We start from the raw sequence: 12,500 nt of genomic DNA on the forward strand, positions 1-12,500 counted from the left end.
AATGGGTTTATGGTAGGAATCCACAAATGGTGGTGATGAAACATGATCTTTACTCAATATCCTAATGATTTTCGACATTAAAGAAAAATTTACGATGTGTTTTTGGTTTTGTGCTCCAGGGTCACACGTCATTTTGTTGTTGATTGTTTTAACGCGGTGTCCGTGATCTGCCTGCTCTTGTACAATATAAATGACAGAGGAGCTTATTAGACACTCAAACAGCAGAAGAAAAACGACCTCTATGGACAAAAGCTGCAAAATATAAGCTTGCAAATCTGAGAAGAAAAAGTCCAAAGGAAAAGATAATACAGTGGGTATGGAAAGTATTCAGACCCCTTTAAATTGTTCACTTATATTGCAGCCATTTGCTAAAACTATGTACAAAAAAAACCTCATTAATGTACCCCATATTGACAGAAAACACATTTGACATTTTTGAAGATTAAAGAAAAACTGAAATATCAAATGGTCATAAGTATTCAGACCCTTCGCTCAGTATTTAGTAGAAGCACCCTTTTGATCTAATACAGCCATGAATCTTTTCGGGAAAGATGCAATAAGTTTTTCACACCTGGATTTGGGGATCCTCTGCCATTCCTCCTTGCAGATCCTCTCCAGTTCTGTCAGGCTGGATGGTAAACGTTGGACAGCCATTTTCAGGTCTCTCCAGAGATGATCAGTTAGGTTTAAGTCAGGGCTCTGGCCGGGCCGCTCAAGAACAGTCACAGAGTTGTTGTGAAGCCACTCCATTATTTCTAGCTGTGTGCTTAAGGTCATGGTCTTGTTGGAAGGTGAACCTTCGGCCCAGTCTGAAGTCCGGAGGACTCTGGAGAAGGTTTTAGTCCAGGACATCCCTGTACTTGACTACATTCATCTTTCCCTCGATTGCTAGCAGTCGTCCCGTCCCTGCAGCTGAAAACACCTCCACATGCTGCCTCCTCCACGCTTTACTGTTGGGACTGTATTGGACAGGTGATGAGCAGTGCCTGGTTTTCTCCACACATACCACTTAGAATTAAGGCCAAAAAGTTCTATCTTGGTGTCATCAGAGCAGAGAATCTTATTTCTCACCATCTTGGAGTCCTTCAGGTGTTTTTTAGCAAACTCCATGCAGGCTTTCATGTGTCTTGCACTGAAGAGAGGCTTCCGTCGGGCCGCTCTGCCATAAAGCCCTGACTGGTGGAGGTCTGCAGTGATGGTTGACTTTCTACAACTTTCTCCCGACTGCATCTCTGTATCAGTGATCTTTGGCTTCTTCTTTACCTCTCTCACCAGGGCTCTTCTCCCTTGATAGCTCACTTTGGCCGGACGGACAGCTCTAGGAAGGGTTCTGGTCGTCCCAAACGTCTTCCATTCAAGGATTATGGAGGTCACTGTGCTCTTAGGAACCTTAAATGCAGCAGTATTTTTTTTTTACCTCGGCCAGATCTGAGCCTTGCCACAATTCTGTCTCTAAGCTCTTCAGACCGTTCCTTTGACCTCATGATTCTCGTTTGCTCTGACATGCACTGTGAGCCGTAAGGTCTTATATAGACAGGTGTGTGTCTTTTTCCTAATCAAGTCCAATCAGTGTAATCAAACACAGCTGGACTCTAATGAAGGTGTAGAACCATCTCAAGGACGATCAGAAGAAATTGACAGCAACTGAGTTTAACATATCAGCGTCACAGCAAAGGGTCTGAATACTTATGACCATGTGACATTTCAGTTTTTCCTTTTTTAATAAATCAGCAAAAATGTCAACAATTGTGTTTTTCTGTGAATATGGGGTGCTGGGTGTACACTGATGAGGGGAAAAAATGAACTTGAAATTATTTTAGCAAATATTTGCAATAGAACGGAGTGGAAAATTTAATTTTTCTGAATATTTTCAGTACCCACTCTACATGCACATTTCTGACGTTCTTTGTTGCGAATCGAAAATTTAGGTTTCTAGTGTCTGAGTTTAAATCAGAATTGCTAGACAAAGTCAGGAGCGTACAATTAAAGTCACAATCACCTTTCCTTTTTAAACAGGCTTCCGTAGAAAGCCCCCGCCGTGGTTGTTGTTTCCTGTTTGGCTCCGTTTTGGCCCTTAACGTGCCCAGAAGAGACGAGCGTGTCTGTTTGAGTGATGGGCTGTGACTGCGGGATCATGTCGCTGTTGTGTCCATGAAATTGTTTACGAGTCGAGCGCTGCTCTTCCACGACAGCGACATGCTGTAATGAATCGTTCCCACTGATGCTCAAGCGCTCCTCTATTGTTTTGTCTCGCTCCAGCTGCTGAAGGAAACGACCCGGTTGCATTTACTCCAATGCAGTTCTTATTTTCAACGGAGCTGATGTTCTGCTCACTTCCGTGAGTTTCTGAGCTCGTAAATGTTGATCAGAATGGTTTAGAGAGGACACAGCTAATGCAAGTGATCGTTTCTGGTTGTCTTTTGATCATACAGCTATTAAATGGGGAGGCGAATTAAACACCTGATGGTTTAAAGACATAAGCCACTTGATATATTAGAGATTTTTAATCACTTAGAATAGCTTAGAATATTTATTATAAATGGAAACAATGAGGTAATTTGTTAATATTAATGTAGTAATTAACAAACAATGAACACTACATTTATTACTCTTTATTTATCTTTGTTAAAGGGATAGTTCACCCAAAAACGAAAGTTGGTAACATGAAGATTAATAAATGCTGTGGAAGTGTTGCTTTTCTTAGTTCGTGTTAACTGATAAAACTAATAAAACATTTAAGCTTAAGCTTTCGTTCAAGTAGTAGTTTTGTGTTTTGAAAAACCCTTATTGAGCAATGATGCATTAAATTAATCACCTGTAATGTTACAGAAGATCTTTAACGCTGCTCTTTCCATTCATCAAAAAATGCTGAAAAATAAAATGCATTTCCACAGAATATATTGAGCAGCACTACTGTTTTTAACATCGATAATAATCAGAAATATTTTTTTTTGTTTGTTTTTTTGTTTCTTAATTATGATTTTTGAAGGATCATGCGACACTGAAGACTGGAGCAATGACGCAGAAAATTCGGATTTGGACTCATGAATAAATTAAATCTTACAATATATTCACCTAGAGGACAGGCATTTTAAATTGTAAAAATATATAGTGATTTTTAGAACGGTTTGATTAAATGAATCAGTCTTTTTTATTATATATATATATATATATATATATATATATATATATATATATATATATATATATATATATATATATATATATATATATATATATATAAAAAATTTTTTTTTTTATTTATTTATTTTTTTTTATGAGCTTCATTTGCTTCAAAAGTAAATTCAATTGAGGTCCACTAAAAACATTTCTCTGGAAAAAAAAAAACCAAGTGTAGCCTGTGCTTGCTGTGGGAAAGCCCCGAAGCGCCGCGTGCGTAACGTTAGCATTTACCAGGAATTAAAGCAAATCAAATTAATGACAGCTCGGCCGGGAATAATTGGCCGTTAGGAGCGTTTAGACACGAGAGAAAACACCGAGCCGTCACCTTCTGTGTTTTTACTCCCTTCTTCTTCTTCTCTCAGCAGGTTCTTCTCAGAAACGGAGGGATGGATGGAGACGAAAGAGCAACTTCTGAAAGGATTCTTCTGGAGCCGTACAAGTATTTGTTACAGCTGCCAGGTGAGAGCATCTGTATGGCATTATGCATTTATTTTTGGCCGCGTGTACAGTACAGGAATAAAATCACACGAGGCACTGATTCATTCACTCACGGCGCGACTGACTTCTACTGAACAGAAGCGGGCCGAGTCTTACTGGATAGTCGGACCACACGTGAGCCGTTTTGAATGCGTCGAAAGCGGTTAAACCTACATTATCTGCACTTCAGAAGATTAGAAATAAAGCGAGGTTTTTATTCGGCCTGTCTGAATGCATGATCTTCCCGCCGACGCCTGGTTTGTTAGGATCGGACGGTTTTTGGTGGAAATGCAACTAGTTTGAAAATCTGGAATCTGAGGGGAAGCAAAAAAATAATCAAAATATTGGGAAAATGACCTTTTAAAGTTATCCTGATGTAGTTTTAGCAATGCATATTACTAATCAAAAATTAAGTTTATGGTAGGAACTTTACAAAATATGTATTTAAAACTTTACAAAATTATGTGTGTAATAAATAAATAAATAAATAAAAAATAAATAAATAATTGTTTTTATATATATATATATATATATATATATATATATATATTATTATTATTATTATTATTATTATTATTATTTTTTTTGACCCATACAATGTATTTTTGGCTACTGCTACAAATACGTTTGTGCTCCAGGGTGACACATAACATGACGTAATACAGTAACTTTTACTTTTGCGTCTGAAGTAGTCATTCACATGCCTGAGCAAAAGCCTTAATGTCTGCTGAATGTTTTTGATGTTAACAGCTTGGCTTGGTCTTGTCTGAAATGTAGGTTAAATGATATTTTAAGAACGGCTTCGCTGTAGGAGCAGCGCTTTATGGAGATGAAGTGGGATTTTATAATGAAACAAGTCTAGTTCACTGTACCACAGTCATTTATTACAGAAGTATGCAGCGCTGCTCAATGAAACCAATGACGTTTGCTGAAATGGTCAGGTTGACCTGCTGAATTGAACAAAGCTGGATTGATTTAGTTAATATTGATTACTTTTATAGAAAAAAAAAAAAAAAAATTTTTTTATGCAAAATGTTTCTGTCCACAATTTCGACAAGAGTAAACACTAATGTTTGGGGAAAAAGAGCTGCTAAAATACAGGCTTTAAAGGAAAACTGAAAATGGTGTGTATTATTAGTATTATTAATAATAATAATATTCCATAAATTCCATAAAAATAAATAAATATATATTTATTTTATTTTACATTTTATCATTTGTAAAAATTAAATAATAGATGCAATGTTTAATATAATAATGAAAATGAAAGCTAAAATGTGTGACCTTTTTGGGTTTAACGGATTTGGCATAATATTAATAATTTTAAATATTTGTAAATTATGCATATTATATAAATCTTATTAAGTTACATAAAAAAATTAATCAAATGCATTTAATTGTTAAATTCTAATCGACATGAGAGCCCATGTGTTTGACCGTTTTTTTAATTCGATTTTCCAAATACGACGCTAAATCACATGGGTCTCGACTGTCCACCATCCGTACGGCGCTGTATCGCGGCGGGATGTGAAGCGGTGATTTCTGCAGCTGTCAGCTAGTGGTTCTGTGGCAGAAGTCCGAGGAGCCGCAGTCAGCACAATGCTCTATAAATGACAGTATCATGTGTCTATTATTAGCTGCTCCCGCTGTCGCTTCACCAAGCTGACAGGAATCAGTGAAAGGACACCTATTAGATTCTGTAAAAGTCACATGCTGTTAAGGACTGTTTGCGACGAGTTGATTTTCTGGTAGTTTGTAGCTTTAATCTTCTGTAGGAGTATACTTGTTCTGTAAAAATAGTCATCTTTTCTTGTCCGGTGTTATTTTAGCATCTTATTTTGAGTTTGATTTTAAATTATTCTATTTTATGTTTTCAATTTAAATTGTAGTCATTTTTATTTAATTTTATTAATTATTTATTGTATCATACATGCATTTAAAACATTTAAAGTGATTTTTATTTAGCTTTAAATGATTATACTATTTTAGTATCTTATTTTGAGTTTGATTTAAATTGTTCTATTTTATATTTTCAATTTAATTGTAGTCATTATTATTTATTTTTATTATTTAATGTATTATACATGCAATTAAATATATTTAAGAGATTTTTATTTAGCTATAAATGTTTCAATTAACAAAATTGCTGCAGGTTTTATTGATTATACTATTTTAGTATATTTTGAGGCGATTAATTTTTTTCTTTCCATTTTCAATTTAATATGTCATTTTTATATTTTTATTTTAATGTATTTTATATGCACTTAAAATATTTTTTTCTATATAAAAAATTTTTGTGGTTCTATTTAACAAACATTTTTAAAAAAACTAAGATTTTATTTTAGTCCAAGTATATTGTTGGTTTCTGTTTTGTTTATTATTATTATTATTATTATTGTTGTTGTTGTTTCTTAAACTGAAAATAAATCAAATAAAAGGTGCTCGAAGGTACTTTTCACAGCGATGCCGTGGAAGAATCGTTTTTAATTCCACAAAGAAGCATCTCTTTCTCGTCTTTTTATAATCTGAAGAAACATTAAGGTTCTTGGGACGTTAAAGGTTCATCGTGAAGCATCTTTACTTCTGCGAGCGTGTTTTAATTGAACCTGCAGTAAAAGCCTGATATTTTCTTGTAATATTGTGCCTGCGAGCCGGAGGAGAAACACCGTTCTGTTGTTTTCCCGTCGTCCTCCTGCAGTTTTAATGATGTCTTTTGTGACCGTATGCGCAAACCCAGAGATGCTCCTCACGGCTAGTTTTTGCAGAGGTCAGGGAAGAACTGAATGTCGACAGCGCCGGTGAAGGACAGAGAAAACAGAGACGCTCATGTGAAGAGATGAACAAAGACTTGCCAGGAGGTCATTCATCTCCTTAAAACACGTCCAGGTCATATTTCACCCCAGAAACGGAAGAATTCTCATTCATCCAGAGTTTTTAAAAAAAAAAAAAATTTTGTGATTCCCATTACTTAGATTTTTTTCCCCCCAATTTATATTTAAAATTTATAATTTTATTTTTATAAATGTTATTTTTATTAATGCATCACATTTCAAAAAATGTAAATAAAAATAAATTAATTTGTATTTTATTCTAAGTAACGTAGCTGTGAAATGGTTCCTATGTTATAGTAAAAGATTTATAATACTTTAAAGTTAGTGAATTTCTTTAAATGAAGTAATTTTGTAGTAATTTATTAAATTACATTAAATATTTATATAACTAATGTAACTGAAATATACTGTTACTGTATTGTAACAAAATATAAAATACTAATTTTAATATTAATACGTTATGATTTCATAAATGAACGCTTTTACTTTTAACTTATAAATAAATTATTTATATAAAAAGTAATTAAGGAATATTTAAAACAATTAAAAATTAATCAAATAAATGACTAATGTATTTTTTTGTTATGCTGTTAAGCAGTTGGTCCGAAATAAGCTTAATAAATGCACACAACTGTGTTTATTGTATGTATACGTTTAAGAAAAATGTTTATATATATATATATATATATATATATATATATATATATATATATACACATTTTAAAAAACAGTATAAAACAGTACACAACCTTTTATTTATTTTGGATGCGACTGATCATTACAGCACTATTATTATTATTATTAGTAACCAATGTTGTCTGATGCAGGGATCTCATAAACGGTGTGTTTTGTAGCTCAAGGCTGGTAGTGTGACGTTGTGGGAGACGCTGCTCCTGTAGTGAGTGTGTTTTAAAAGGCTGAAACACTTCTGATTGACGTGGGGTTCAGGTCTGAGCCTCTGCTTCATTCCCGTTTCATGTTCTAGACGACTAGAACCACAGAGTAAACCTAGATACGGACCGTTTTCCACTTCATTTCAGTTCAAGATTGAGTAAGTGGGTTGTTGTTGTTTTTATTTGTTAGTTGTAGTTATTTTGGTACATCACACTAACTCAAATAATCTTACAGTGTTTGTATTTAATATTTTATGTATATATATTTTTTTCTTCCCAAGTAAAGAAAAGGTTTGTTTTATATGGTAATAACCCTGTTTTAATGAACTTGTTTCTTTCCATTTTATTTTTAATTACATTTTATGTTTTTTTTTTATGTTTAAATTTGTTTTTATACATTTTACATAATTGTGTTTATTAGTTCTAGAATATTTAGTTTTAGGTATTAGCTGAAATAAAATGTTTTTGATGATGATTATTATTATTATTATTATTGCTATTATTAATACTATTTTATTATTACTATTAGTAGTAGTAGTAGTAGTATTGCTATTAATACCATTTTTATTATTATTATTATTAATAATAATATAATAGCAATATTATTAATAATATGAATATTATTGATGATTTATTATTATTTAATAGTATTAATAATAATAATTTTTTTGTGGGGTACAAATAAGTTGTTTTGTGCTAAAGAGTAAATGAATGTCTTTGTCATTTATTAGCTTGTTGGAGGTATTTTTGAGGAAGCCTCACTTCTTTTCTGTGTGTGTTTGTGCTTCAGCTCATTTGTATTTCTTGTCGTCTCTCCGTTTCGAAGGAAAACAAGTCCGAACAAAACTCTCACAAGCGTTCAACCACTGGCTCAACGTCCCAGACGACAAACTTCAGGTAAGGCGGGAAATTCTTTCAGCATTGATCAAATATATTTTGGAAGGAGAAAAACTTCTATTGTAATGTCAATATTTTTGTAATGTGTAGTTTACAATACCAAAATCAAATAAAAGGCAAGTGTGACCCTGCATCTCTTAATTCTTAAACAAATAAAATTAAATCTTGAAAGCCAGAAAGTTGCTTTTTACTTTGATATTGATTTAAAATGAATGCTATCTTTTATTTGATTTTATTTGTTTCTTAATACAAGTAATTGTATTAACTTTTTATTTTGCATTTATTTTTATTTTATGAAATGTAGTTTAATGTAAAAAAAAAATTAACACTTATTAAAAACATTATCATTTGATTTTATTATTTCATTTTTTAATTCAATTTTATTTGTTGTATTATTTTTAACTTTCATTTTGCATTTATTTTTATTGTATATTATGAAATTTAATTACATTTTTATATATATATATATATATATATAATTTATTTATTGTATTTTATTTAAAAAAATTGATTTTATATATATATATATATATATATATATATATATATATATATATATATATATATATATATATATATATTAATTTTTTTCATTTTGTATTTTTTTTTTTACTTTCATTTAATATTCATTGTATTTATTAAAACCTTATTTCATTTTGATTTGCATGTATGGGTCTGTTTCTGGTTTCTGGAGTTAGACGTAAAGCAGCAGATCCGTTTCACTTTCTGTTCCTCTGAAGAACCCGTGTTGTCTGATTAAGAGCACCGATGCCGTCACACTACACTCGTCTGCTCGCTCCTGAGGTTTAACAGGACTAGTGTTAGTTTGTATGTAAATGCTCTCTTATGCTTGCCGTGTTTCTAGTAATGTCATCAGACTGCCTGTCAGCTGAGATGCGTGGTGCGAGGTGATTTAGTGACGTCGCCCCTTTTAATGCGGTTATGGTTGGTTCGGAAGGCCCACAATGCACCGCGGCGGCCCGACGCTTCAGACTCCCGTGCAAACTGGCCGTTTCCTGTCGTGCCTTGTTTTTCTCGCCGAGACTGAAAATGATCAATGCACATAGATTTGAGCTCTCGGCCGTCACACAGCGGGCGTTCCAGAGAAATAAACTCTTCACCCGGACGCGATCGCAGTCGTGTTACTCGTGCCGTTTTGAGTTTTGCGTAATTAAGAGAATTTGCAGAAATCTCAAAGTTAGCGTAATTAAAAAAATATATTTAATTCTCCTTTTATTCCTGGTGTTTTTAAACTGTTGAACAAATTTTTTTTTAAAGACTGTAATATGATTTTTATATGAATAAAATTGTGAAAAAATAAGGTGCTTCTCTCACACCCATACTTTTTGTTATTATTACTATTATTTATAATACTTTTATATTTGTATTCTATAATGGCAACAATTATCATAATTGTAAAGTTTTGTAAAAATTTTTATTTATTATTATTATTATTATTAAAAATACTGAGTAATACTACTATATAATATGTACATGTGCATATTTTGCTATTATTCTTATTACTATTATCATCATAGCTATTACATAATACTAATTTATTATTAACATACTGCATATGCATACATTTTTAAACATATACACACACACACACACACATACACGCATACATAGTATACAGTATTGCATTGCAGTATTTTTTTGCCCAGTATTATGTAAATAATAAAAAATATATTCTAAAGCGGTGTAATCTTTACTGTCTATAATGCTGAAGACGATTAGTCTGACTGGTGGTTTTAAGCGTCCTGAACTCAGTGTGTTATCTTTGTTCAGTTCTTCTTGACCTTTGACCCAGCTTCTAGATCTCGTCCTCACGCGGGTCCTCCTGACCCAGATAAAACAGATGCTCGCCGCAACATCGTTCGAAGCGTTTTTATGACCAGGTGAAGCGTTTACGCTTCATTAAACCGGACACTTCCTGTATGTTTTAGTTAGTTTGTAGCATTGACTCTTGAAGCGGCGAGCTTGAGAAGTCTGTGAACTACAAGATGGCTTCAGCTAATGTTTACACACGAGTCTCTTTTGCGACTGAATTGAATCTCGGCATCGAACGCATCCGGCCTGTGAATGTTTCCGGCGTGCATGAAAGCAAAATCTCTTAGCGGCCGTTAAACCCGTTCGTGCGGTTCCCCCCAAACAACGCTCAATGCTCCACGTGCTAATGCTAAACTGGACTTTCTGTGAAGAAGAGGAGTCTTTGTACCGCTGAAGGACGCTTTGTGATCGTTATTAGTCCAGCGCTGGATGTTTCAATGAAAAGTCATTTGAGAGCCGGCGAAGAGGTTTAAAGTGGGGGTTTTTGTCGTCGCGTCACTTCCAGGTTTGAATTCATTCTCTACTGAACAGATTTGTTTTGTTTTAAGGACAGTCCTCAGAAATGGATCTACGCCGACCGTTTAACTCTCCTTCGGCTCTTCTGAGATTAGGGCGAGCTGGTTTGCAATGGATGTGAATGGGTGCCGTCGGAATGAGAGTCCACGAACGACCGGTTCATGACTTAAAAAGGCCAAAAAAAACGCCTTCTAAACAAAAAAAGAAGTCCATAATCCTTAATAACGCTTCCTTCAGTGATAAAGCTCTCAGAAATCTGCCCAGATCAGGCCAAAATGGCTCTAAAATCATTTGTGGCTGGATTTTGGTGCGAGAGACGACAGGTATATTTCGGTTTTGCCGTTAAAAACGCCTTTTAATGCTGAATCAGTTTCATCTTCTCCGGATGTTAGCTGACGGGGACGCTTCATTTCTAGAGATTTATCATTGATTTGATTCCAGAGACCGTCTGTGCATTTAATAACAGATCGTTCAATCTGGTCGATATACATCCCCGTCATTGTCTTTATACTGTTCAGTGCTTCGATGCAACCCGTGATGTTAAAAGCGCTGTAGAAATAAAAATGATTGATTGGTTGATTGACTGCAGGGCTGTGGATTATCGTGATGGTTTTATCCGCTCTCTCTCTCTCTCTCATTCTGACGGCACCCATTCACTGCAGGGATGAAGAAACGAAGCCATCCTGGTCTTGGATGACCCGAGGATGAAGACATCTCCCGTAAAATCAAATGCAGACTTTGTTAAACGAGGCAGAAACGCTTTTACTTTGCTTTCTTGAGTCTGAAACGATCCCGCAGCGGATCAGCGTTGGTCTGCTGCAGTCTACCGGTCAATCAAGTAATCAGGGGACGCGTCTCGTCGCTAACACTCTTCATTTAATCTCTTTCGCTCGAGCTCTGCTTTCATCTGCGTGTCTTTTATTGTCTGCTTCAGAGCCTTATTGGAGACGATTACGAACGAGTTAACCGTACTTCAGCTTTGAATCAGACTAAGCTGTGATTTGTCTTCAGATTCAGGGGTTCAGATGCCGCTGCTTTTCGACATCTCTGTTGTATAAACAGAGTTTGAATGATTAAGAATTTATTCGATCTGCAATTCGCAGTACTTTGTTGTTTTATGTAATTAATAACATTACAGTAGTCGTGTATTGTGTTGTTTTTAATTTTTATTCAATAAGAATTTTTCATGTTTATTTCAATTTATTTTATTTCTGAAGCAAGCGCAGGAAACCTTCTTTTAAAAGAACGGCAAATGCATTTTAAAATCTTGCCTGCAATTTTCTTTACCTCAAATTATTTATTTAAAAATGATATATTTTATTTATTTATTTATTTATTTTTACAATTTTTCACTTTTGTTATCTGAGGACTCAGTACTGTAAACTGTAAAATAAATAATAATATACTAAAACTAAATAATATAATAAAATATATAATAAAACTACTATTGTAATTTAATATTTCATGTATTATACAATATGGTGGAATCCTTTCTATAATAATAATAATATTTGTTGGTATTAAACTATTATTGTAATAAATACATTGCATATGGTGGAATTGATGATGATGATGATAATAATAATAATAATATTGTAATTTAATATTGTATAATGGCAGGATTTTTTCTTAATAATAATAATAATAATAATAATAATGATAATAATAATAATAATCATTCAAATTATTGTATTATCATATAAAAAGTTAGTAACATTGATATAAATTACAATATTTGTCAATTGTGCAGTTCATAAGCACAGCACATCTGGAATTTAATTAGCCGTGTTTTTTCCCTTCAAATCATTTGAAAAGGTTTATAACGACATTAAAATGTAGAGTTTGGCTGTTTTTATTTTTGGATTTACTT

The 12,500-nt window shown here is 33.4% G+C and overlaps 1 protein-coding gene across 2 annotated transcripts in view; it reads left to right on the forward strand.

Annotated features, from left to right (window-relative positions):
- ggps1 (geranylgeranyl diphosphate synthase 1) overlaps positions 1-12,500 on the forward strand; it is a 21,642-nt gene that overhangs the window by 2,094 nt on the left and 7,048 nt on the right. The window contains exons 2-3 of one of the 2 annotated variants that reach the window (XM_043256033.1): positions 3,546-3,642; positions 8,211-8,281. In XM_043256033.1, the coding sequence (XP_043111968.1) occupies positions 3,570-3,642; positions 8,211-8,281 (144 nt within the window). In that variant the 5' untranslated portion in view covers positions 3,546-3,569. The remainder of the gene's footprint in view (positions 1-3,545; positions 3,643-8,210; positions 8,282-12,500) is intronic. The other variant, XM_043256034.1, reaches the window with a different exon arrangement.

This window comes from Puntigrus tetrazona, chromosome 13, assembly GCF_018831695.1.
Source record: "Puntigrus tetrazona isolate hp1 chromosome 13, ASM1883169v1, whole genome shotgun sequence".
Lineage (NCBI taxonomy): Eukaryota > Metazoa > Chordata > Actinopteri > Cypriniformes > Cyprinidae > Puntigrus > Puntigrus tetrazona.